This window comes from Thamnophis elegans, chromosome 9 (genome assembly GCF_009769535.1).
Source record: "Thamnophis elegans isolate rThaEle1 chromosome 9, rThaEle1.pri, whole genome shotgun sequence".
Classification (NCBI taxonomy): Eukaryota; Metazoa; Chordata; class Lepidosauria; order Squamata; family Colubridae; genus Thamnophis; species Thamnophis elegans.
The window spans coordinates 68,399,365-68,427,029 of record NC_045549.1 but is presented as its reverse complement, the minus strand read 5'-3'; the positions used below and the strand labels follow the sequence as shown (position 1 = coordinate 68,427,029).

Below are 27,665 nucleotides of genomic sequence, written 5' to 3'. Positions count from 1 at the left end.
ATCTAGCGGAGAAGGGGGGGGAAGACGGGTGGTGTGCACACATGCGTTTTTCTGCGGTATCCAGCTTTCTCATGCCTTGCTAGAAGCCACCGTCCCTCATGCTCCTTAGACTACTTTGGACATCATTCCATAGGGGCAGCTGTAGGACAGCTGTCTGGGATAACTGACCGTCTGTTTGCCAAGGCTCGCTTCCCTTTATCCAAGGATGGATGCGTAGTGGGGAAATTATGCCGCTTGTCATAGAGCCCCACTTCGGGAGAATAAAGCATGGATTTCTTTAACGACAGTCTGATTGAACTCAGCGCCAATATCTCTGCCCTCCTCTGCGAACTCAACTTGGAAAATTTCACCATTTTCTGCTTGAACCACCCTCCCCAGACTTTTAAAGGTGAGTGACCTTCGGGAAAAAATACGAAAGAATCTACCGGCAGCTAATCTAAAGTAAACAATTTGTGAAGGTTTTCCAAGTCAGGCCGTGTGAAAAGTGACATTTGGGGATCAGAGAAAGAGGAGAAGCAGGAACGAGTTCATTAATGTTGGGCTTAAGCCACCAGAAATGTTAAAAGTTGCAGGGCACAGTGGAAAAGATCTGAGAGAATTAAGTTCAAATATTCAAATGAACGCTTCTAGTGCTGCTCTAAAAGGTATGCGGGAGGAATTGGCCACTCCTGTTAAAACACGCAATTATCTATTAAGTCTCCTGCTGTCTTAATAGAATCGCAGCACTAGAAAAATGGTAAAACTTCAAAGTTTAGCTGCATCATGGTGCAATAAGCAGGAATCACGATTTTTCCAAGCCTAGCAAATCAACACCTTAAAAACAACAACATAAGAGTATAGAGTTACAAAAATAAAATGAAAAGCAATCAAAGGAGCACGTAGGCTGATAAACTGTATTTTTAGAGGGTAACGAAAGCAACCAGAGATACACTGGAAGTTGCACTGGACTCTGAATAACAGAGTTGGATGAGAGCTTGGAGGTCTTCTAGTCCAACCCCCTGCTCAAGCAGGAGACCCTATACCACTTCAGACAAATGGCTGTCCAATCTCTCCTTAAAAACCTCCAGTGTTGGAGCATCCACAACTTCTGGAGGCAAGCTGTTCCACTGATTCATTGTTCTAACTGTTAGGAAATTTCTCCTTAGTTTTAAGTTGCTTCTCTCCTTGATTAGTTTCCACCTGTTGCTTCTTGTCCTACCCTCAGGTGCTTTGGACAATAGCTTGACTCCCTCTTCTTTGTGGCAGCTCCTGAGATACAAGAACACTGCTATCCTGTCTCCCCCAGTCCTTCTTTTCATCAGATTAGACATACCCAGTTCCAGCAACTGTTCTTTATAAATTCAAGCGTATCACAGTTTAACTGGCCAGATGCTAGTCTAACTTTCACACCAAGGCAAGAATCTTTGTGAGGCTTCCTTTAAAATTCAGTGTACCCCACCAACCTAGCTTGATTAGTTTCCATCCATTGCTTCTTGTCCTATCCTTAGGTGCTTTAGAGAATAGCTTGACCCCCTCTTCTCTGTGGTGGCCCTCTGCATAAAATTACTGCCCCTTCTTTTGTTAACTTTACCAGCATTATCCTCCAGTTCCACTAACTTAGAACATCATAGTTTCTCAATTCTTTGGGGCAGAGACAGAAAACTGAGAGCGAATATAAAATTTACAATCAGTCAAGTCAGGCAGGCAGGCAGGCAGGCAGGAAGAATGGTATAGGAGAGCAGCATCAAGCAAGGTACATGATTAGCCCTTTTCTCTATTTATCATACTTCCCTGTTTTGAGCTAATTGGCATTGCTCAGGAACTAACTGGAGAGAAATCAGTTGGAGCACGTCTACTTCATTGTTCCCCCTGCTTCTTCTCTCCAAATGCCATCTGCTCCCTTTGCATCATTCTATTTTGAACCACTGGCAAACCTCACGCTTGGTGCTCCATAACTGCTAACGATGATTCCCAGACAGATTGTAGTGAAGGGGGACATGGCTTATGGGTTTGGAGAGAAGACCTCTAGCAATGGAAAGAAACGTTGGGTGGGAGCAAAGATGTGAAAAGACTCTTTCCTTTAAGGGTATAAGACGCACCCAGATTTTCACCCTCTTTTTTGAGGGAAAAAGGTGCGTCCTATACTCTGAAAAATACAGTAGGCTAGAAACAACACCAAAGTGTTTCCTTCCTGCCTTCCTTATAGGATTAGCCCTGTAAAGTGGAAAAAAACAAAATGAGATTTCTTCCAACAACCGGTTCTCCCGAATAGGTGCAAACTGGATGGCCTCCTGCAGCACCCTGCCGGCCAAAACGGGGCATGGAAGCACCCTGTTTTGGCCGGCAGGGTGCTGCAGGATGTATTTCCCTCCCTCCAGCCGACCTGCAGAGGAGAACTACAATGCTGATCCGGCCCTCGAAGAAATCCAGTTTGACACCTCTGATGTAGAAAGGTGTCCACCCCTTAGCATGTCCTTAGCATGTGATTTTCCACACCATGCTTCTTTCCATCCTGATTATTGTTCACTTTACCTTGCAGAATTGGACCAGACAGTGCGGATCTTCCTCTATTCCTTGATTTTTTTACTCAGCGTCCTAGGGAATACCCTGGTGATCACAGTGCTGATCAGAAACAAAAGGATAAGGACAGTCACCAACTTATTCCTGCTGTCACTGGCCATCAGCGACCTCATGCTGTGCTTCTTCTGCATGCCTTTCACCCTGATCCCCAATCTCCTACAGGATTTCATTTTTGGCAGCCCCCTCTGCAAAATTACCAGCTATTTCATGGGTGAGCCTGCGGAATTGTCTTTGTTTTGCTAAGGGTGTATGTGTGTGTGTCAAACTCAAGGCCTGGGGGCGGATCTGGCCAGAGGAGTGTTTTGATCTGGCCTGCAGGGCCATCCTGGAAACAGTGAACAATCAGCCCCCAGTGCCTCTGCCAGTGAAAACGGAGCTAAAGAGGGCTGTGTGTGGTGCTCTTTAGCTCCATTTTCACTGCAGGAGGTCATCGCAGCTGAAAACGGAGCTTGCGAGGATCCTAGGCAGAACTCCCAAGCTCCATTTTCGCTGGCCGAGTTGCAGGAGGCTGTCACAGCTGAAACGGAGCTCAGGAGCCCGTTTTTGCCGGCAGAGAGCTCGGGCCACCACAAGTGTCCCCGATACAAGTGAAGTCAAGCTGGCCATGCCCACCCAAGGATTAGGGTTCAAGGTCAAACACAACCCTGATGCGGCCCTCAATGAAATTTCCACCCCCTGCTCTAGGGAGTTATTGTCGGCTCCCCAATTATCCATCTTGAGTTGTTGGCTAAATAAACATGGCATCTTCTAACGGGTGACAGGTAGTCCTCGTCTTATGACCACAACTGACCCCACATTTTTCCACTGCTAAGCAAGGCAGTCGTTCAGGGAGCATTGCACCACTTTGCGGCCTTTCTTGCCAGAGCTGTTAAGGGAATCACTGCAGTTATTAAGTTAGCAACATGACGGTGAAGTCAATCTGGCTTCCCCAATGACTTTGCTTGTCAATTGGGTGACAAAAGGGATCACATGAACCCCGGGACATTGCAACCGGGATAAATATGGGCAAATTGCAAGCATCTGAATTTTGGTCACGTGACCATGGGGGGGGATGCAGTGGTCATAACTGTGAAAAATAGCCATAAATCATTTTTTTCCCATTCTGTCGTAACTTCAGTCATTAAACGAATGGTTGTAAGTCAAGGAGTACCTGTACTCACATGCCCAAGAAGCAGGGGTGAAATACTACCAGTTCAGGCTGGTTCGGCCGAACCGGTAGTGAAAATGTTTTTAAAAGTAAAGAAAAAGTTCTGACCATCGTGTGGCACAGCTGATTGTTGCACAGCTAATCGTCAAAACTCTTTTTTACTTTTTAAAGTATTTAAAATGCTTTAAATGCTAGAAAAAAACAGTTCCGACAAACAGCTGTGCGACAATCAGCTGAGCCTCACAATTTATATTAGCTAGAAAGCAGAAAATCTAGCTTGGAGAGTTGACAGGCCAATATCTGCAAAACTTGGCAACTTTGTCTACCAAAACGGCCATTTTCCAGGTTTTGGGGGGCATTTTCAGGCCGTTTTCCAGGCCTGAAAAAGCCCCAAAACCGGCCTGAAAATGGCTAAACAAATCGGGCTGAAAACAGCCTGAAAATGGCAAAGAAATAGGCTGAAAACGGCCCAAAAACCCAGCCTGAAAAACAGCCTGAAAACTCACCTGAAAATGGCCCCCAAAATGGCCATTTTCCAGGCTTTGGGGGGCTTTTTAGGGCTGTTTTGGGGCCATTTTCAGGTCATTTTCCAGGCCTGAAAAATGGCCTGAAAACACCCTGAAAAACAGCCCCCCAAAACGGCCTGACAACATCCTGAAAATATGGCCTGAAAACAGCTTTAAAAACTGGCCTGAAAAACAGGCTGAAAACAGGCCTGAAAATGCCCCCCCAAAATGGTCGTTTTCCAAGCTTTGGGGGCCTTTTCAGGGCTGTTTTGGGGACCATTTTCAGGCCGTTTTCCAGGCCTGAAAAACAGGCTGAAAATGCCCCAAAAACCGGTGTGAAAACAGCTAAAAAAAACGGCCTGAAAAATGGCCTCAAAATGGCCCCCAAAATGGCAATTTTCCAGGATTTGGGGGCCTTTTTAGGGCTGTTTTGGGGCCTGAAAACAGCCAAAAAAAACCTGGTCAAAAACAAAGCATTCATGTTTGTTAGTCTAGCCAGCTAGTCTTTGGGGTTCTGGCACTCCTGTGCTCACACATGCACAGTTGGGGCACTCAGTGCTGAAAAGGTTTGCCATCACTGTAGTACAGAGGTTCCCAAACTTGGCAACTTTAAGACTTGTGGACTTCAACTCCCAGAATTCTCCAGCCTGGCTGGAGAATTCTGGGAGTTGAAGTCCACAAGTCTTAAAGTTGCCAGCTGGCTGGAGAATTCTGGGAGTTGAAGTCCACAAGTCTTAAAGTTGCCAGCTGGCTGGAGAATTCTGGGAGTTGAAGTCCACAAGTCTTAAAGTTGCCAGCCTGGCTGGAGAATTCTGGGAGTTGAAGTCCACAAGTCTTAAAGTTGCCAAGTTTGGGAACCACTGCTGTAGTAGATCATATTTACAAGCATACATGTGTAAAATCAGGTTGCCCCACTGAGCAAATCTGTTGTTGCTTTTTTCTTATTCTAAGCCTTGTGGCTAAGCCTTTAGGTAGAGTTGTCGATTGCATTAAACCTAGAAAAGGGAAAACTATGAAAACCATTTCCAACTGACATGTTTCTGGAGCATTTGTGAGTTTTCCAATACACTGAGGCATTTCTCTTCAGAAGAAAGAAAGAAAAAAAACCCTGCTCTTCTTTAAGGCTACAAGATCTGGGCCAGAAATATTGGATAATGCTTAGAGTTAGTTTTCTGGTTGTTTTCTCCCCAACCATCTAAGTCACAGGTGCTCAACCTTAACAACTCTGGACTTCAACTCCCAGAATTCCCCCGCCAGTTGTCTCTTTGAGTAAATTTGCCTATTCTATGAGAACTGGCTTCAAAAAGGGCCAGGAATATTGGCCATGCCCGTGTAATTATCCCTTATTAATGTGAGTTGCACCAGGGGAGACATGATAGCAGTGTTAAGATATCTCAAGGGCTGCTACAAAGAAGAGGGAGTCAAGCTATTCTCCAAAGCACCTGAGGATAGGACAAGAAGCAATGGGTGGAAACTAATAAAGGAGAGAAGCAACTTAGAACTAAGGAGAAATTTCCTGACAGTTAGAACAATTGTCCAGTGGAACAACTTGCCTCCAGAAATTGTAAATGCTCCAACACTGGACGTCTTAAAGAAGATGTTGGATAACCATTTGTCTGAGGTGGTGAAGGGTTTCCTGTCTAAGCAGGGGGTTGGACTAGAAGACCTCCAAGGTCCCTTCCAACTCTGTTAATCTATTCTATTCTGTTCTATTTGTGGAGTGAGTTGTGCTTCAATTTACGACCTTTCTTGTCACAGATACACTTGCAATGCGCAGGAAGATTATCCTATGTTCCTGAAAAACTGTAATAAAAGCCCAAAGGCAAAGTCCTTTTTTCAGGAAAAAGGGAAACACTTTTTGATGAGACCATAAATGAATCAGTAGGGTATAAAAATGACAGTCAGAGGTCATTGAAGATTTTAAATCCTCAAAAGGACAAAAGAATTTTTCCCTCACGGTGATTGCCATCAGAAAGGCAATGTGAGGAAATATATCAATATGACATTTACAGCAACATCAACCTTTTGGAATGTATAATATAGAAGACACAATTTGTAAAACTTATAGCCACAAATCAGTCGTTCTCTGTCTCAGCACTTTGACTGTTGTTTAAATTTTATGTCTTCAAACTGCGGTACATCAACATGGAAAATTATACTTTTTCCTACATCTATGTTTGCTGGGCAAAACTGCTTTTCTTTCATTCATGATGCTGGAAAGAAATATGGTTTCTCTTATGAGAGTAAAAAGGGACGCAGCGGCTCAGTGGCTAAGACGCTGAGCTTGTCAATCAGAAAGGTTGGCAGTTCAGCGGTTCGAATCCCTAGTGCCGAGTAACGGAGTGAGCTCCCCTTATTTGTCCCAGCTTCTGCCAACCTAGCAGGTCGAAAGCATGTAAAAAATGCAAGTAGAAAAATAGGAACCACCTTTGGTGGGAAGGAAACAGCATTCCGTGCACCTTCGGCATTTAGTGCTGTCGGCTACATGACCACGGAGATGTCTTTGGACGGTGCTGGCTCTTTGGCTTTGAAACGGAGATGAGCACCGCCCCCTAGAGTCGGGAACGACTAGCACATATGTGCAAGGAAAACCTTTATCTTTACTTATACAACATCTTAACAACGGTAAACCTAAATATTGTTTTCTTTGACCCATAATTGCAGCCCTAAATTAATCTGGTTGATATTACCCAATTGATATCTGGAGGCAGTAGAGTCGGTAATTACTAGCACCGTGATGGCGAACCAATGGCACCCATGCCACAGGTGGCACATGGAGCCATATTTGCTGGCATGGCAGCTCTCAGCTCCGGCGCGCATGCTCACACCAGCCAGCTGATTTTCGGCCTTCCGGAGGGCCAGGAGAAGCCGTATTCACCCTTCTCAGGTTTCGAAAAACAGAGAGAGCGAAAAACAGAGGGGGGGGCGCGCATGCGTGCGCAGGTGTGTGGGGCGAATTCCATTGTGGGTCTGGGACCGCACACACAATTTTGGCATGCCTTTACAAAAAGGTTAGCCATCACTGGATTTTCACATATGTGAAAGCGGAACCTTTACGTTTACCTATGTCAGTAAATGTCATAAACCGATTTTTTCTCGTTAATCAAAACATAAATTAGGAGGAATTTCTGTCAACTTTTTTTCCTCGCATTTGCGTGTGAGAAAAATGGCTCGTGTCAAAATGTTTCAGCCATCTGTCACTGGGTCCTGGACATCTGGATTCTGTAATATTTGATTTGATCATGGCTGTCTAATTTTGTGAAGCCTCTGAATAAACATTAGTCCCCTACTGCTGATTTATTTGCTAGATAACTCAATTTAGGAGATCCCTACATAGACAAAAATCAGGATATGTTGTCTTAACTTCAAAGAGAAGGAAGTGTTTTTTTTTAAAGTTCCAAAATATAATAGTCTGTCACACAGTCATTTCAGTGATGATTGCTGGTTATAAACCTGGAACAATCCTAACGAATCTCTGCCAGATTCCTTCTTTTAAGAGCATGCTAATAGAATAGAATAGAATAGAATAGAATAGAACAGAACAGAACAGAACAGAACAGAACAGAACAGAAAGAATGGGATGGGAATAGAATAGAATAGAATAGAATTCTTTATTGGCTGAGTGTGATTGGACACACAAGGAATTTGTCTTTGGTGCATATGATATGCTCTCAGTGTATATAAAGAAAAATAGAATACATTCATCACGAATCATAAGCTACAACACTTAGTGATAGTCATAGGTTACTAATAAGCAATCAAATCATACTAGGAAACAAATAAAACAATATAAATTCTAAAGCTACAAGCAACATGGTTTTAGTCATAAGTGGAAAGAGGTAGGTACTAGGAAGGAGGAGGAGAAGAATAGTAATAAAGTCTTAGTGGATAATTTGACAGTTTTGTGGGGATTAGTTGTTTAGCAGAGTGATGGCATTCAGGAAAAATCTGTCCTTGTGTCTAGTTGTTCTGGTGTACAGTGCTCTGTAGCATCGTTTTGAGGGTAGGAGTTGAAACAATTTATGTCCAGGATGTGAGGAGTCTATAGATATTTTCACAGTCCGCTTTTTGACTTGTGCAATTTACAGGTCCTCAATAGAAGGCAGGTTGGTAGCAATTGCTTTTTTCTACTTATCTGTTGAAGTCTGTGTTTGGTTGCAGAGCCAAACCAGACAGTTATAGAGGTGCAGATGACAGACTCGATCATTCCTCTGTCGAACAGAATCAGCAGCTCTTCTAATCTTCTAGATAGAGAATTTTGCAAAAATGCATCAGAAAGTGACAGTGGGGAACCAGGCCACCTGTGGCGGGCATCGTCAGGCAGGGAAAAGGATGCCACGCTTATCATCATATCAATATCACATCATTTACATGGCGAATAACGGAATAACAGATTTGGAGGGGACCTTGTAGGTCCTTCTACCAACCCCTGCACAAGCAGGAGATCCTATACTATTCTGGACAAATGGCCCATCCAGTTATGCAAAACCTCATGATTTCTTATAAAATTCATTGAATGTGGAAGGTCGTTTACTAACTTTTCCAGAGCATTCCTATGAAAGAGAGTTAGCCTTTTCTATATTGTAAATCAGGAATAATGTCACCTTTATGAAGCAGGTGATCAGAAATTTTGGTAACACATTTGTTGTTTGGAGTTCGTTCTCTCTCTATGTCTCTCTCTCTCTCTCTCTCTCTCTCTCCCTCCCTCCCTCCCTCCCTGCCTCCCTCCCTCCCTCCCTCCCTCCCTCCTTCCCTCTCTCTCTCTCTCTCTCTCTCAATTCATCTATCCACCCATCTATCAATCCATCCATCTATCCATCCACTTACCCACCCACCCACCCACCCACCCATCCATCCATCCATCCATCCATCTAAATGGATGGAGGTATTAATGGATGGAAAATATCTGTCTGTCGGTCTGTCTTTCTGTGTAGCTAGCTAGCTAGCTAGCTAGCTAGAGAGATAGATATCTCCTAACAGTCAAGGTCTATGCTTTCACCATTCGCTTTCCTGGTTCCCACAAACTGCATTTTCAAAATCTGTGCAAGTCCTGTAACTGTAGCATCATTCTAAGCCTTCCTTCTTTACTCCACTACAACAAGAGTTAAACAACGGTTTAGCTAAACCACAGTTCTTGATTGTCTCAATTGCCCACATCCATGAACATATTCATTCCATAACATTCCAGGGATGCAATCAGAGAGAATAAAAGCAGATTCTTCGATTCTGCACGATCAAAGCCCCACACCTTTTCAACAAGCATCACATATAGAGCCGGTGGCGCAGTATTTAGGGTGCAGTACTGCAGGCCACTTCAGCTGACTGTTATCTGCAGTTCGGCGGTTCAAATCTCACCGGCTCAAGGTTGACTGAGCCTTCCATCCTTCTGAGGTGGGTGAAATGAGGACCCAGACGGTGGGGGCGATATGCTGACTCTGTAAACCGCTTAGAGAGGGCTGAAAGCCCTATGAAGCAGTATATAAGTCTAACTGCTATTGCTATTGCTACATATACATAAAAAGGAGGGCGGGGCGTTGCTTAGTTGGGTGAATTGCATTTATTCTTTTATTGACCTGCCCCTTCAACAAGGTCTATGACAATTCACCGTGGCCAGCTCACCACAGCCAACTTGCCACAGCCAATTCGCTGCAGGACAACTTTCCACAGGACAAGGGTTGCACAAATATCAAAGAAACGGTGGAATAGAATCATTAAAGAACAGATGCAAAAACAGGGACAGAATGAGATGCGAATGACAAGACTTCAAATAATTGTGTATTTATTTTTAATAATTAAACTGAATTGTTAATTTGTGGCAAGTTGACCATGGAGAGTTATCCTGTTGGCCATGGTGAGTTAACCATGACATGTTGGCAGTGAGTTGACTGCAGTGACTTGTCCCATCCCGCTTTCAATTTGCCTCTTCCCGAGTTCACCTTATGTATGATAGAATAGTGCATAGTGTCCTGTTGTGGCCCCAGCAGGAGCCGTTGGAGCTGCCACCAGACTCCGACAGCGAGGGGCCCTATGAGTCGGCTCTGGAGGATGTGGAGGACCCTGGACAGGGTTCCGACTCCGAGCAGGGCGCAGAGAAACTGGTTGGCCACCAGGTGGCACCTGAGCCTTGGACCAGTGGGGAGGAGACAAGGGAGAGTGATCCAGAAGCCAGCAGTGAGTTGTTCCTGGATGCACGCCATCGAAGAGCTACTAGGCAGTCAGGAACAATCACGCAATTACAGGAGGTGATTGTACTCACCTGGTGGTCATTAGGCTCCTCTCCAGACTATAAAAGCTACTTGTGCACACAGCCCTCTTTGTAGAAGTTAACGCAAAAATTGAATGTCGGAGGACAGTTCTGTGAGTTTGGCAGGCTGGATTGCTGCCAAGTCTTATCTGTATTTATTGCTGCCTGAGTTTGTCTGAGTTGCTGCCAAGGTCCTTATCTGTTTGTTTGCTTGGCTTTCAACCACTGAGGTTTTGGTTTCTTGCTATTAAAGTACATTCCAGTTAAGCTTGTCTCGGCATTCATTACTGGACGGAGGAGGGGGTCAGAACAGTGTCCAATGGTACTCAAAATTGCCTCCTTTGCAGTTTGATGTCCTTCCGCCCGAATTTCATATTGGATGATAAAAAATTCGAATTGAATTCGGACACATAAATAGGGACACATAGATAGGGAGGCATAAATAGGGAGGCATAAATAGGGATGCAAATAGGGACACAGTGGCTCAGTGGCTAAGACGCTGAGCTTGTCCATCAGAAAGGTCAGCAGTTCGTCGGTTTGAATCCCTAGCACCGCATAACGGAGTGAGCTCCCGTTACTTGTCCCAGCTTCTGCCAACCTAGCAGTTCGAAAGCATGTAAAAATGCAAGTAGAAAAATAAGGACCACTTTTGGTGGGAAGGTAGCAGTGTTCCGTGCGCCTTCGGCGTTTAGTCATGCCCGCCACATGACCACGGAGACGTCTTCGGATAGCGCTGGCTCTTTGGCTTTGAAACGGAGATGAGCACCGCCCCCTAGTGTCGGGAACGACTAGCACATATGTGCAAGGAAAACCTTTATCTTTACTTATACAACATCTTAACAACGGTAAACCTAAATATTGTTTTCTTTGACCCATAATTGCAGCCCTAAATTAATCTGGTTGATATTACCCAATTGATATCTGGGGGCAGTAAAACTGTATGTTATTCTCCTTTGAGGTGATACTACCTAGAAAAAAATATATTCCTCATCATGAAATAAGAAACAAGATAAAATGTCTAAGTGATATATCAATTTTATTGAGGCAGTAGTAAAATATATAGTCGGGTTTGGTCTGATTTAGTTTAATCTCAGTTTCCTATTTTAACATGGAGCCTTCACCTCTGTTTCTGTAAGAAACTTTCCTGTTGTGCAGGGTATGTAACAATTGTAATTATTAAAAGAATTGTAAGAATGTAAGAATGTCATTATATAAGAATGCGTATCAATCATCTCCATACGTAGTTCCCCCCCCCCCCCTGTTCTTTGCTTATTTGCTTCAGGGAAGAGATTTGCTGGAATAGTCTTTGCATTAACCTTTTACTTTCAAAAGCCGTTATTGCTTCCTTTGACTTTTTGAATTACTTCCCACAAATTCTGGAAATGTAACTTGGTATTATCCGCCAATTAGATGATATGCCTCGCTGTGAAAGACCTGATGAAAATTCAATCTCTGCTTGCCCAAAATCTTCTACATAGAAGCATTGCTTCAAAGCAGAGCTTGGCTCCTAAGGAAATTACCGTATTTTTCAGAGTATAAGACTATTTTCCCCTCCTAAAAGAGGCTGAAAATTTGGGTGCGTCTTATACTCCGAATTTAGCCCCGCCCACTCACCAGCCCGTACCCTTCGACCTCCGCGTGTCCTCTTCCTGGTTGCAGAGATTGCCGACAAGGGCTTGCGTTTTTGGGCTCCATGTATCATGTTTTCAACCTCCAAATAGAGAGCCAAGGTGGCGCAGTGGTTAAATGCAGCACTGCAGGCTACTGCTAGATCAGCAGGTCAGCGGTTCAAATCTCACCGGCTCAGGGTTGACTCAGCCTTCCATCCTTCCGAGGTGGGTAAAATGAGGACCCAGATTGTTGGGGGCAATATGCTGACTCTCTGTAAACCGCTTAGAGAGGCCTGAAAGGCCTATGAAGCGGTATATAAGTCTACTAAAGAAAGAAAGAAATGCTCGACGCGGGGTGCCCAAAATGGCTACCCGGAACAGCTACTGTCTTCCCTTACTCATTCCTCGCTTTGCCTGCTTTAGGCACTGGAACTCCTTCCAACGATCAGCTGTGCTTTTGAAGCTGTTTTACCAGCCCAAACACGAGCTAAGCGATCTTCCCCACTTTGCCTGCTTTTCTAATTGCTGCTCCCTCCGACGCTCAGCTGTGCTTTTGAATCACAGCCCCCATCATCCCCAACCTCAAAACCCGCGAGCGAACTAATGTGCTGAAGCTTATGCCCCATCATCCCCAACCTCAAAACTAGCGAATGAACTAATGTGCTGATGCTGATCAGGCTAAGAACTAGCCAGATGAATACCTGGTAGGCAGAAATTCCTCTCCCCCACCCTTATTTTCCTCCCCAAAAACTAAGGTGCGTCTTATACTCCGGTGCGTCTTATTCTCTGAAAAATACAGTATATAGCATTTATTTATTTATTTATTTATTTATTTATTATTAAATTTTATTTATTTATTTATTATTAAAATTTATATGCCGCCCAATCCCGAAGGACTCCGGGCGGCTTACAAAAAAGAAAAAGAGAAAGAAAAAATAAGAAAAAGACAGTTTAAAATCACAAAATACGTGCAATCATTCTAACCGGGGCTGGACCTCAACAATGAGGTCAACAGCCCCAGGTCTGCTGGAACAGCCAGGTTTTTACAGCTTTCCTGAAGGCATTACTGAAATCACTAATCTCTGATTTGTTTCAATATTATTTTCACCGAGGGGTTTTTTAAAAATTACTTAATTGGAGAGGGAAGGTGGGAAGGAATTGCATTCGGTTGTAAATTGGACGTTGTATCCAACTTATCCTTCCTTGCTTTTGTGTGCCACGAGGTGCCAATTTTTAAACACTAATGGGAGTTATAATCCAAAACACCAAGTTTTCAACCTCGGTTTAAGCCCTTCCTTGTCAGGTGTGAAGAATCAGGACTACGTGTTAAGTTAAGAAGATTTACTGCTCAAGCTATAGATGAGAACATAGTCAACTAACGGGTCAGTATAAAATTAGCGCTAGATAAGAGTTAAAGAAATTCAAGATTTCTGGATTGCTTATGGCAGGGGTGTCAAACTCAAGGCCCACAGGCTGGATCCGGCCCGTGAGATGCTTAGATCTGGCCCGCGAGGGCCCCCTGGAAACCCGCAGTGCCTCTGCCAGTGAAAACGGAGCTCGGGAAGGCTGTGCGCGGCAGAGAGCTAGTGAAACAAACTAGAAACAGAACAAAAGGAGAAATGTCTCTTTCCCCTTTTGCATTTGAGCATGCAAGAAGGGACAGGAAAGGAGAAAGGGAAAGATAAAAGACGAAGAAAAAAGAAGTCCAGTAGCCTCTTGAAAAAGCATCTTTGGGACAACCATGACCTGGATGGCTTGAGAATCTCCATAGATGTTAAGAATTGTGGTTCCACCACAAAACTGCGTTCGACTAAAGGGCGCTCGACGAAACCGCGTAGCTGACGTCATCACAGCGCGACAACAGCGCGGAGAAAAAAGCACGCTGTAAACGCTAAATAGCAGTTAGACTTAGACTTATATACCGCTTCATAGGGCTTTCATCCCTCTCTAAGCGGTTTACAGAGTCAGCATATTGCCCCCAACAACAATCCGGGTCCTCATTTTACCCACCTCGGAAGGATGGAAGGCTGAGTCAACCCTGAGCCGGTGAGATTTGAACAGCCGAACTGCAGAACTGCTGTCAGCTGAAGTAGCCTGCAGTGCTGCATTTAACCACTGCGCCACCTCGGCTCTATAAACCTAAAATTAACCCCTAAACCTAACCCCCCTAAACCTAATCCTAAATCTAACCCTAAACCTAACCCTTAACCTAACGCTAAACCTAATCCTAACCCTTAACCTAACGCTAAACCTAACCCTAACCCTTAACCTAACCCTAAACCTAACCCTAAACCTAACCCTAAACCTAACCCTAAACCTAACCCTTACCTTAACTTGAATCGGCTTGCTTTCAAAGCGCTATTTAAAGCGCCCTTCTTTCTCCACGCTCGCTGTTGTCGCTCTGCTGATGACATCAGCAACGCGGTTTAATCGGGCGCGGTTTAATCGAGCGCGGTTTTGTCGTGCCACGAAGAATTGTAGCACAGCAGAACCTGGTGCTCTACCACAGGTTCTCATCTGTGGTGTAAAACCAGAGTTAGAACTTCAGTGGGCTGTTACTAGACACATCAGCTGTCGCATTGCCTTCTTCTGTCTTGGTTTTGTGGGAAGAAATGTCCTTCTGGGTTCAGCTCCAAGTGGGGAAAAAGACACTGGAGACATGGAGGCTGCTTGGAAAGATGGTTTTAATGGTGGACAGGCCCATGTGGCTTGAGCTCCTGAACAGAAAAGGGGGATCACATGCTTCCAGATGTTGGGTGAAGAAGAAAAAAAGATCGAGATGCTGAAAGTTCCTGGCTTTATGCCCTCTCTGGCCTTTGATCTTGATCTTGTGTTCTGATTGGTTGTCAGACTCCCATGAGGCCATTCAGGGGCGATTCTGTAGGCTGTGAGTCCATGTTTGGTGGAGTATTGCTTCTTCCCAGGTGCCCTGTGGTGAGATGGGTAAAGGGTTAACACTATCATGCCTTAATCCCATCACTCTTGACCTGAAGGGGGGAGGTCTTTGTTATGTAGAATAGATTGGCTCGAGCCTTTTAAGGGCCCATTGACCAAGGTGCGGGCTATTAAGAGGGAGTCTGCTTCCTGCGTAAAAACACGTTTCCCCATTTCTGATCCAGGGAAATATAATATTCTGCCTTTTCGGTATTTCCCAGGATATTTCACTTTTCTAGCAGAGAGGGGTGGTGGTTTAACTTCCTAGAGTTTTAAGAATGGTAAAAATGAGGCCAGTAATTTTCTTCCTTTATTTCTGCTTTCCTACCCACCTAGGCGTCTCAGTGAGCGTGTCAACGTTTAGCCTGGTGGCTATCTCTCTTGAGAGATACAGTGCCATCTGCAAACCCCTCCAGTCTCGGGTCTGGCAGACCAAATCTCACGCCTTGAAGGTAATTGCGGCCACATGGTGCCTGTCCTTCGTCATCATGACACCGTACCCAATTTACAGCACGCTGGTACCTTCAGCGCTCCCTAACAGCACCTCATCCAAGTGTCGCATTAATTGGCCAAGCACAGTGATCGAGCAATCCTGGTAAGAGTGGTCCATATAAGTCCTGCTTTTTTTTTTTTTTTTTTTGGAAGCCATTTGTCTTAATCTATCAAACTGTGGAAAGCGAAATGATTTGTGATTTTTGGTGGAGTCAAAATAAGCCTTAATAGCATTGCAACTCATTGCAATAACAGTTGGGGTTGAAGGATCAGATGATGGAATGTATGTACAGATGAGGCCCCGGGGATCAGAGGAGATAGGATGGAACGGACATGAGAGTGAGGAATATGAACGCTGCAGTGGTGGGTTTCAAAAAAATTTCAAACCTACTCTGTGGGTGTGGCCTCCTTTGTGGGAGTGGCTTGCCGGCCATGTGACCTGGTGGGAGTGGCTTGCCGGCCATGTGTTTTCTTTCTCTCTTTCTCTCTCTCCCTCCCTCCCTCCCTCCCTCTTTCCTTCCTTTTGTCTCTCTGTCCCATTTTCCTTTTTTTCTTTCATCTCTCTCTCACTTTTTATTTCTTTTTTTATTTATTTATTTTTTCCTTTCTCTTTCTCTCTCTGTGTGAGTGAGTCTGTGTGCGTGTGCGTGTGTGTGTGTGTGTGGTGGGTTTCAAAAAATTTTGGAACCTCTTCTGTAGGTGTGGCCTGCTTTCCGGGTCCTCTGGTGGAACCTCTTCTAACCGGTTCGGTAGATTTGACGAACCGGTTCTACCGAATAGGTGCGAACTGGCAGGAACCCACCTCTGGAATGCTGATAAAACATTTTCTCTTGTCTCCATTTCTTTGCCTTGACAATTAAGAGCTTTGCTCCTTTCCTTTCTCTCTCACTGAGAGAGGGAGTGGGGGGGTTGGTTGCTGCCTCAGACAAAAGTTTTAAACTGCTTTTACTTTCCTCTGCAGAAAGAGAGGGTGGGGGGGTCGCAAGGGAGCTGCCTCGGATAAAACTGTTTGTTCTTTTATTCTGCTCTGCAATAGGAAGGGGGAAGGGGATGCACATTAACAGCGAGACAGAAGTTAGCACCTTAAAACCACTAGGAACAAGAATAGCTCACTTACATTTAAAAAAATTCAGTATTTAATATTACATATAATTACGGCGGCAAGGATTGCCTTTGCCCAGAAATGGAAAAGCAAATTAATTCCAAGCGAAAGTGAAATAATAAGAAAGGTTATGGACTGTGCTGAAATGGACAAATTAACAAAAGAAATCCAGGGAAAAGAAGAATCAGAATTCTACCAGATATGGGATAAATGCTATAGGTGGATGGAGGAAAGAAACAAGGATCAATGAAGGAAGACAACAAAGCCCAAAAATAGTAGTTAAGGATATGTATCCAAGTGGTTTAAACTTACTAGAGGTAATCAGCCAATATAGCAGACAGAGGAGTAAGATAAGAGGGTTAAGAATGATGAAATGCAAATGAAATATAATAGAAGAGGAAACAATATAAGGTGAGCGATATCGACTGGCAATTGCTATTAGAAAGAACAGGAAGCTCCTGTTCGTATTGTATTGTATAAATGTGGTGTACTTCTAGGTTTTGTGTGTGTGTGTATTTTACATGTTTGTAAATAAAATTTAAATAATAATAATAATAATAAAACTACAGGCCATCACGCGGCCCTCCCGAGCTCTGTTTTCGCCAGCAGAGGCACTGTGGGCCAGTCCGTCAATGTTTTCTGGGCAACAGATCTGGCCCATGGGCTACATTTGACACCCCTGGAGTAAATAAGTCTGAGAGTGGAGTGAAGGAATCCATTAAAGATAGCAAAACCTTCTCTCAGTGGTGGTGGCACGGGCGGGTTCCTGCTGGCGTTACTATCAGTTCGGCGCCCGAAAAATTTTGCTCGTGCATGCGCACAACATTACAAAAGGGGGAAAAATTACATTTTTTCAATGACGATTGTTTTGTGCAGAACAGAAAATCAAGATGGCGGCGCTGAGGATAGAACCGGTTTTGTCATGTATCCGGCCAAGTTACTACCTATTGGGCCGAACCGGTAGGAATCCACCTCTGGGCGGTGGAAATCTCTGGGAAATCTCTAATCAACTGGCAAAGTCCAAAGAAGCTGCTTGGATAAGCAGCAAAAACTTTTCAAAAAAAGAGAAAATCCTGTATTTATAATCATTTTAAAAAACCAAGTGTGTTCTAGTATTCATTCGACTGCATTCTGATTTATTTCTGCCTAAAATTAAGTCCACGGAGACCTCCCATCTCAAAGAGGAATATCCGCACCTAAAATTGATACTCTCATTTTTAAAACACAGTCTAGTGGTGACAGGTAGAAGCATGTTGGGAATCAGGTTGGCTGAGAGGCGGGGTAGGAAAATGCCGACCTAAACCTTGCTTGTGGCTTTCCCAGGTATATTTTCCAACTCCACATCCTTTTCCTTATCCCGGGGATCGTAATGATGATAGCCTATGGATTGATCTCCTTGGAGCTCTATCGAGGGATAAAATTTGATGCGAGCAACAGAAAATCTTCTCGAGGTAATCTTGATAACTGAACTGATCCATTTGCTTTTTTTCTTAATAGCTTGGCATCTACAAGCAGAAACAACGATATGTCTATGTCTCTCTCTCTCCCCCCCCTCTCTATATATATCATATCTATCATCTGTCTGTCTCTCTGTCTGTCTGTCTATCTATCTATCATCTATCTATGTCATCTGTCTGTATCTATCAGTCTGTGTCTGTCTTCTGTCTGTCTGTCTTCTGTCTATCTGTCCGTCTATCTATGTTGTCTCTCTGTCTGTATCTATCACTCTGTGTCTGTCTGTCTTCTGTCTATCTGTCTGTCTGTCTGTCTGTCTATCTATCTATCTATCTATCTATCTATCTATCTATCTATCTATCATCTATCTATCTATCTATCTATCTATCTATCTATCTATGTTGTCTGTCTGTATTTATCAGTCTGTGTCTGTCTTCTGTCTGTCTGTCTATCTGTCCGTCTATCTATGTCATCTGTCTGTCTGTATCTATCAGTCTGTGTCTGTCTGTCTTCTGTCTGTCTGTCTGTCTATGTTGTCTGTCTGTCTGTATCTATCAGTTTGAGTTCTAGTCCAGCCTTAGGCCCGAAAGCCAGCTGGGTGAGACTTTGGACAAGTCATTCACTCTCAACTCACCTCAATTCACAGGATTGTTATGGTGGGGAAAATAGGAGGAGGAAAGAGTATGGTGTATCTTCGTCACCTTGAGTGATTTGTAAAAATAATGAAGGTGCAAATAAGTCAAAATAAAATAAAATTTAAGTTTATTCCAAGAGAATGACATGTTAGGGAAGTACATTGGTGCAGGGATTAGAGTGCAGTTGTGCAATCTACTTCTGCTGATCACCAGCTGCCAGCAGTTTGGCAGATCGAATCTCACCAGACTCAAGGTTGACTCAGCCTTCCATCCTTTTGAGGTCGGTAAGACGAGGACCCAGATTGTTGCAGGCAATGTGCTGACTCTGTAAAATGAGGGCTGTAAAATGACACTTTTTGCCACTTTTTTTCTTTCTCCAGATAGGAAAAATCTTAACAAGCTTAATTAGATGTCTGGCCATTCAGCCAAAAGCAATTCACACCTCCTAAAATGTAACAATGCTGAATCAACAAACCAGCCAAGTGCTTGCCTGAAGGAAACCATTGAGAAAACTCATATAGCCGATAGGAAAAATCCCTGCCTTGCCCTTAAAGGGATTATCCCCAAAAGAATAGAAATCATGTAGCTATAGGAACTCTCTGCCTTGCCCTTGAGAGGATTATCTCCCAAAAACAGAAACTGGACAAAAGAAGTACCTCTTAAGGCAGTCTTCAAATCTTTCGTAGTTGGCTTCTCCCAGGTAGAAGGAACTGGGAAATTTTACTTCAGGATGCTGCAGTAAAAATATTCAAAGCTTTTTTTCAGCCCTAATGATGTGCTAAGAGTGAAGCGATCTTGGTTTGCCAGAAACGGGGAAGATTGCTTCACTCGTCAGCACCTCGTTAGGGCTGGGGAAAAAAGCTTCCAAAAAGCTACATTCAGAGTATAAGACGCACCCAAATTTCCACCCTCTTTTAGGGGGGGGGGAAGGTGTGTCTTATACTCTGAGAAATATGTTTAAGTGCTATTGCTATTGCTAACCCCCGATTGTGAAGGAGAGAGGGGAGACTCCATGGGAAGGATTAGGGTTGAACGAGGCCAAGAGGCCAAATTGCTTTGAACGCTAATGAGTCTTGGTCTCATCAATCCCGCTTCCCACCTGCAGAAAGGAAAGCTAGCGACAGCAGCAGAGGCAAATACGATGATGGGGATGGTTGCTACTTGAAGAAGAACAAGAAGAAGCATCAGCATCGGCACCAGCAGCAGACCCCTCTTCGTCAACCTTCGGCCCTCAGCTCCAGCAGCAGCAGCCAGAGGATTGAGCGCCCAAGGAGCAGTTCTTCCTCCGTGAGCCTGATGGCCAAGAAGCTAGTCATCCGGATGCTGATTGTGATCGTCATCTTGTTCTTCATCTGTTGGACGCCCATCTTCAGCGTCAACACCTGGAGGGCCTTTGACCCCACCTCTGCTCAGCTCCTCCTCTCGGGAGCTCCCATCTCCTTCATCCATTTGCTCTCCTACACCTCCGCCTGCGTGAATCCGATCGTATATTGCTTCATGAACAAGCGCTTCCGCCTGGGTTTTCTCGCGACCTTCACTTGCTGCGCCAAGACGCGCCTCCCGGCGGTCCGAGCAGAGATGGGAGAGGACGAGGAAGGGAAGACAACCAGAGCGTCCCTCTCCAGGTATTCTTACACCCACATGAACATTTTTTTACATTTTTCTTACATTTTATTAAGATTTATAGGCCGCCCTTTTCCCTGAGGGGACTCAGGGCAGCTTACAATCACAGGGAAGGGGGTGCAATATCAGAAGACAAACAATGTGCGAACAGAAGAAAATAATAAAACACAACTTTCATTCAACAGTCAACACTCGGGCGGGTAAATTGGGACCTATCCCCAGGCCTGATGGGAGAGCCAGGTCTTGAGGGCTGCGCGGAAGGTCTGGATGGTGGTGAGGGTACGGATCTCGACGGGGAGGTCGTTCCACAGGGTCGGAGCTGCAACAGAAAAGGCTCTCCTCCGTGTAGTCGCCAGTTGACATTGACTGGCGGATGGGATTCGGAGGAGGCCCAGTCTGTGCGATCTAATCGGTCGGAGGGAGGTAATCAGCAGAAGGCGGTCTCTCAAGTACCCAGATCCACTACCATGGAGTGCTTTAAAGGTGGTCATCAGTACCCTGAAGCGCACCCGGAGATCGACAGGTAGCCAGTGCAGCTCGCGGAGGATGGGTGTAACATGGGTGAACCGCGGTGCGCCCACTATCACTCGCGCGGCTGCATTCTGGACTAACTGCAGTCGCCGGATGCACTTCAAGGGCAACCCCATGTAGAGCCCATTGCAGTATTCCAGCCTAGAGATCACAAGGGCTCGAGTGACTGTTGCGAGAGCCTCCCAGTTTAGGTAGGGCCGCAACTGACGGACCAGGCGAACCTGGGCAAATGCCCCCCTGGTCACAGCTGACAACTGGTGGTCAAAAGTCAGCTGTGGATCCAGGAGGACTCCTAGGTTGCGGACCCTATCTGAGGGGTATAAAATTTGACCCCCCAGCCTAAGTGTTGGAACATTGGCCAAATTGTTGGGAGGGAAACACAACAGCCACTCGGTCTTGTCCGGGTTGAGTACCAGTTTGTTAGCGCTCATCCAGTTCTTAACGGCCTCAAGACCCTGGTTCATTCCAGTCAGGCTTCAGACCCGGTTACAGCACAGAAACCGCTTTGGTCGCATTGACCGATGATCTTTGGAGAGCCAGAGATGGAGGTCATCCCTCCATCCTGGTTCTCCTTGACCTCTCAGCGGCTTTCGATACCATCGACCATGGTATCCTTCTGCGACGACTGCGGGAGGTGGGAGTGGGAGGCACTGTGCTGCGGTGGTTCTCCTCCTACCTCTCGGACAGGTCGCAGTCGGTGTTAGTGGGGGGGCAGAGATCGACCCCTAGGCCCCTAACATATGGGGTGCCTCAGGGTTCGGTCTTATCCCCCCTACTATTCAACATCTACATGAAACCGCTGGGTGAGATCATTCGCAGGCACGGGATAAGATACCATCAATATGCGGACGATACCCAGTTGTATCTGTCCGCCCCGTGCCAACTCAATGAAGCGGTGGACGTGATGAACCGAGGCCTTGAGGCCGTTATGGACTGGATGAGGGCTAACAAGCTTGTACTCAACCCGGAAAAGACCGAGTGGCTGTTGTGCTTCCCTCCCAACGATTCGACCAGTATTCCATCGCTCAGGCTGGGGGGTCAAATTCTATACCCCTCAGAGAGGGTTCGCAACTTGGGAGTCCTCCTGGATCCACAGCTGTCCTTTGACCACCATCTGACGGCTGTGACCAGGGGGGCATTTGCCCAGGTTCGCCTGGTGCGCCAGTTGCGACCCTACCTGAATCGGGAGGCCCTCACAACAGTCACTCGGGCCCTTGTGACCTCTAGGCTGGAATACTGCAATGTGCTCTACATGGGGCTGCCCTTGAAGAGCATCCGGCGACTTCAGCTAGTCCAGAACGCGGCCGCGCGAGTGATCGTGGGTGCACCTCGGTTCACCCACATAACACCTATCCTCCGCGAGCTGCGCTGGCTACCTGTTGATCTCCGGGTGCGCTTCAAGGTGCTACTAGTCACCCATAAAGCCCTCCATGGTAGTGGATCTGCGTACTTGAGAGACCGCCTTCTGCCAATTACCTCCCTGCGGCCAATTAGATCTCATAGATTGGGCCTCCTCCGAGTTCCATCTGCCAGCCAGTGCCGGCTGGCAACTACAAGGAGGAGAGCCTTTTCAGTAGTAGCTCCGACCCTTTGGAACGATCTCCCCGTGGAGATTCGTACTCTCACCACCGTCCAGGCCTTCCGCATAGCCCTTAAGACCTGGCTAGCCCGTCAGGCCTGGGGACAAAGATAATTGCCCCTCCCGAATGATGAATGAATGTTGCTCATTATTTTATTCTATGTTTGTCTACGTTATTGTTTGTATATCCCTCCCTTGATTTTATGTAAGCCGCCCTGAGTCCCCTCAGGGAAAAGGGCGGCCTATAAATGTTAATAAATCTCTAAATCTCTAAATCTCTTCATCACGTCCACCGCTTCATTGAGTTGGCACGGGGCGGACAGATACAGTTGCGTATCGTCCGCATATTGGTGGTATTTTATCCCGTGCCTCCGAATGATCTCGCCCAGCGGTTTCATGTATATGTTAAATAGTAGGGGGGATAAGACCGAACCCTGCGGCACCCCGCATGTTAGGGGCCTCAGGGACGATCTCTGCCCCCCGACCAACACCGACTGCGACCTGTCCGAGAGGTAGGAGGAGAACCACTGCAAAACAGTGCCTCCCACCCCCACCTCCCGCAGTCGTCGCAGAAGGATACCATGGTCGATGGTATCGAAAGCCGCTGAGAGGTCAAGGAGAACCAGGATGGACGCATAGCCTCCATCTCTGGCCCTCCAGAGATCATCGGTCAATGCGACCAAAGCGGTTTCTGTGCTGTAACCAGGTCTGAAGCCGGACTGGAAGGGGTCAAGATAACTAGCTTCCTCCAAGGCCCGTTGAAGCTGGAAGGCCACCACCTTCTCCACAACCTTCCCAATAAAGGGGAGGTTGGAGACAGGACGAAAGTTGTTTAAAATGGCTGGATCCAAGGATGGTTTCTTCAGGAGGGGTCTCACCATTGCCATTTTGAGTACGGCGGGGAAGTGCCCCTCCCGAAGGGAGGCGGTCACGACCGCCTGGATCCAGCCATGTGTCACCTCACTGCTGTTGGCAACCAGCCAGGAGGGACACGGGTCCAGAATACAGGTGGAGGCACTTACAGCTCGAATGGCCTTGTCCACATCCCCAGAGGCAACATCCTGGAACTGAACCCAGAGATGATTTGCCAAGTAATCCTCCTGTGTCTCGGCTGTGTCTACTGCGGTGGAGTCCAAGTCCGACCGAAACCGAGCCACTTTGTCCGCCAAGAACTGAGCATAGTCCTCAGCCCTACCCTGCAAGGGGTCTCCCGCATCCCTCCTATTAAGGAGGGAGCGGGTGATCCTAAACAGGGCGGCTGGGCGTGACTCGGCGGACGCTACCAAGGCGGAGATGTGTGTTCTTTTGGCAGCTCTTAGTGCCCGGACGTAGTCCTTGGTGCAGGTAGTCAGAAGTGCTCGGTTCGCCTCGGACTTATCGGACCTCCACAGGTGCTCTAGGCGTCTCCTCCGGCGTTTCTTCTCCCGGAGCTCCTCGGTGAACCAAGGAGGTCTCCGGGATCCGCTGACCCGGAGGGGCCGTAGTGGCGCAATCCGATCAAGAGACTCCGACGCCGCCGAGTACCAGGCGGCAACCAGAGTCTCCGCCGAACTGTGGGCGGGAGTATCAGGAATAACCCCAAGCTCCGTCTGGAACCTCAACGGGTCCATAAGTCGCCTGGGGCGGAACCACCTGGTCGGTTCCTCCTCCCTACGGTGGGGGTTTGGCCTCCGGAAGTCAAGCCTCAGTAGGCAGTGGTCTGACCACGACAGGGGTATGATCTCATTACCCCTCAGACCAAGATCACACATCCACTGCTCCGAGAGGAATACGAGGTCGAGCATGTGACCCACTGCATGGGTTGGGCCCCCGAATTACCTGGGTCAAGCCCATGGCTGTCATGGAAGCCATGAACTCCTGCGCCCCATCAGAGCGTTCACCGAGCGATGGCAAATTAAAGTCCCCCAGAACTATAAGCCTGGGGAACTCAACTGCCAGCTCGGCTACTGACTCGAGGAGCGAGGGGAGGGATGCTGCAACGCAGTTGGGAGGCAGGTACGTTAGCAGCAAACCCACTTGACCCTTGAGGTCCAACTTTATCAGCAGGGACTCACACCCGACAAGCTCCGGAGCAGGGACCCTACGAGGTAACAGAGACTCCCGGATAACAATAGCCACACCGCCACCCCTTCCCTGGGCTCTTGGCTGATGAAGCACCTGAAATCCCTCTGGGCACATCTCTACAAGGGGGACTCCTCCTTCTGTGCCCAGCCAGGTTTCAGTAATACATGCCAGGTCTGCCCTCTCGTCAACAATTAAGTCCCGGACGAGGGGAGCTTTGTGTACAACAGACCTGGCATTTAGCGACAACAGCCTGAGACCAGGGTCCTGACTACTCGCGCCATCTGGTCTTGGAGTGGGACTCATAGGGCCGGAAGGAGGGATCTCTGTGATGTAGCGAACCCTCCTTCCCCGGTAATGGCTAGCCCTAAAGTCCCCGCCATGTCTGCCCCTCCCTGTAATGACCGTAATGCTCCGACCCACTCCCGTAGCAGTAGTCCCCCCAACCACCCCACTGACCCCCGCCTTCCCCGGCAGGCCCTCCGAGTCAAACATTCTCATTTATCCACCCTAGCAGTTCCCACGTAATATTTAAAAAACATATAAAAATACAATAGTAACAGAATAATAAAAGTGGGCCATTCATTCAATTCCAGCCAACTCCCATACACTCATCATACTATTTTAAAATTGCACAATTATAATGTGTAGTAATGTGGAAAGGGTGGAGGGAGCGGTGATCCGCTCCTCTCCCTTCTTATGTCCTGGGGAGACGTCCTTGGCCACCAAGTCAAAAGTGTGTGATATATAAGGTGGCCGTATACAAGCAGGATTGGGTATAAAAATCCAAAATTCATGGGCGGCAACCATGCAGTCTTACCCTTCCAATGAAGGTTAGCGGGCTGTATATTTAAAAGTCTCTTTCCTGAGGATGGATAAGGGCCCCAATCTAGGGGGCCAAAGTTCGAGGCTGACTTGTGCCACTCTAGCAGATGGGGGGAAGTACTGGTGTTTTCGGAGCTCAGTCCTCGCCACTGCAGCCGCCATCCTCTATTGCTCCCACGCCAGCTCAGCCACAACATGGCTGTCCCTCCGTGATTGGCAGACAAGGAGGAGAACATTGTAAGCATGACAACTCCGACCGTCACCTGCATGCATCAAGCCCATCTAAAAATGGTTTGGCGCTTTTGGATTTCCTGCTCAAGCAGGGGGTTGGACTAGAAGATAGATAGATAGATAGATAGATAGATAGATAGATAGATAGATAGATAGATAGATAGATAGATAGATAGATAGATAGATAGATACTTTATTTGTATGCCGCCCTTTTCCCTGAGGGGACTCAGGGCGGCTCACAATTCAGGGGGAAGGGAAGGACAAACAAGTTACAAACATAAAACAATACATCATTAAAAAGCACAACAGTCATACTATTTGAGTGGGGTTGAAATCTTTAGCCCCAGGCCTGTCGGGACAGCCAGGACTTAAGGGCTACGCGGAAGGTCTGGAGGGTGGTGAGGGTACGTATCTCCACGGGGAGTTCGTTCCAAAGGGTCGGAGCAGCCACCGAGAAGGCTCTCCTCTGGGTAGTTGCCAGCCGACATTGGCCGGCTGATGGAATTCGGAGGAGGCCTAATCTATGGGATCTTATTGGCCTAGTGGAGGTAATTGGCAGTAGGCGGTCTCTCAAGTACCCAGATCCAATACCATGAAGGGCTTTGTAGGTGACAACTAGCACCTTGAAGCGCACCCGGAGATCAACAGGTAGCCAGCGCAGCTCGCGGAGGATAGGTGTTATGTGGGTGAAACGAGGTGCACCCACGATCGCTCGCGCGGCTGCATTCTGGACCAGCTGAAGTCGCCGAATACTCTTCAAGGGCAGCCCCATGTAGAGCACATTGCAGTATTCCAGCCTGGAGGTCACAAGGGCACGAGTGACTGTTGTGAGAGCCTCCCGGTTCAGGTAGGGACGCAACTGGTGCACCAGGCGAACCTGGGAAAAGGGCCCCCTGGTCACAGCTGACAAATGGTGTTCAAAAGTCAGCTGTGGGTCCAGGAGGACTCCCAAGTTGCAGACCCTATCTGAGGGGCGTAGTATTTGACCCCCCAGCCTGAGAGATGGAACACTTGGCCAATTAGTGGGAGGGAAGCACAACAGCCACTCGGTTTTATCTGGGTGGAAGACCTCTAAGGTCCCTTACAACTCTGTTATTCTGTTAGTTATTTCTACAAAGACAGTTGGGAGAGATAGGCCTAGGAGGTGAACAGCATACTCATTCATCCTACAAATCCCCGTAGAATTCTTCAAAGGCCAGCTCAATAAATCCAGAGCCACATTGCCGTAATCTGTGACAAAATACCCATCAGAGGGAGGGTAAGATTCATCCATACTTTTCTTTCCTAATTAATTTTGTAGCTTGGCTTCAGTGCCTCCAAATTAACTGCGTGAAGATAATGGAAGGCAAACATTTAAAACAAAATGTAATAGCTATTTGGGAAAGTAAAGAGTTTAATGTTTGGGGAATAAACTATGAAGTCCCCAAGTGCCTCGCCGTAGCTCCCTTTTTTTGACGACAAATTTAATGTAGGTTCGATTCCGAGCGGTGGTGGAACAAGGAACTGATTTGACTGTAATGTTTTATTCTTCTCTAGCCAACAACACCACGCAAGATCTTCTAGGTCAAGAGAACCCACCATCAACACCCAAGAATAATGCCCTCACCTTTGGCATCGATGCACCAAGAACCAGTGTTCATACATACAGGGAGTCCTCGACCTACGACCATAACAGAGCCCAACATTTCTGTTGTTAAGTGAGCCATTTGTTAAGTGAGTTTCCCCCCATGTTATGACTTTTCTTGCCACACTGGTTAAATGAATCACTACAGTGGATAAGGCAGTAACCCGGTTGTTAAGTGAATCAGGCTTCCCCCTTGACTTCACTTGCCAGAAGGTCGCAAAAGGGGATCGCATGACACACACACCCTCCCCCCAGTCATAAATACAAACCAATTGCCAAGCGTTTGACTTTTGATCACATGACTATGGGGATGCTGCTAAGGTGTGGTGGGTTTCTGCTGGCTTCGCTAGTGTGCACATAACCTATAAATAGGTCTGTGCAAGCGCGGAACATTAAAAATGTGAAAGAATCATGCTGCAGCGACCGGGGGAACTGGTTTGGGGGTGTGGAGAGCCTGCCAGACCCACCGGTTCAGTGACCCAGTCGCAATTTTCACTACCGGTTCGC

The 27,665-nt window shown here is 46.6% G+C and overlaps 1 protein-coding gene across 1 annotated transcript; it reads left to right on the top strand.

The window, feature by feature from the left end:
- On the top strand, nucleotides 1-27,252 carry CCKAR (cholecystokinin A receptor). Its single transcript, XM_032224593.1, has 6 exons — nucleotides 1-388; nucleotides 2,519-2,770; nucleotides 15,337-15,595; nucleotides 17,918-18,045; nucleotides 19,790-20,309; nucleotides 27,071-27,252. Exons 1-6 carry the CDS (start codon nucleotides 268-270, stop codon nucleotides 27,129-27,131), a joined length of 1,341 nt encoding a protein of 446 aa, XP_032080484.1. The 5' UTR covers nucleotides 1-267; the 3' UTR covers nucleotides 27,132-27,252.
- The last annotated feature ends 413 nt before the right edge of the window (nucleotides 27,253-27,665 follow it).

What these genes read in the sequence shown, in the direction of transcription:
- CCKAR (XM_032224593.1), top strand. Translation starts at nt 268, where the DNA reads ATGGATTTCTTTAACGACAGTCTGATTGAACTCAGCGCCAATATCTCT. An exon ending in AATTACCAGCTATTTCATGG is followed by an intron (nt 2,771 to 15,336) that starts GTGAGCCTGCGG and finishes CTACCCACCTAG; the next exon opens with GCGTCTCAGTGAGCGTGTCA. An exon ending in CAACAGAAAATCTTCTCGAG is followed by an intron (nt 18,046 to 19,789) that starts GTAATCTTGATA and finishes TCCCACCTGCAG; the next exon opens with AAAGGAAAGCTAGCGACAGC.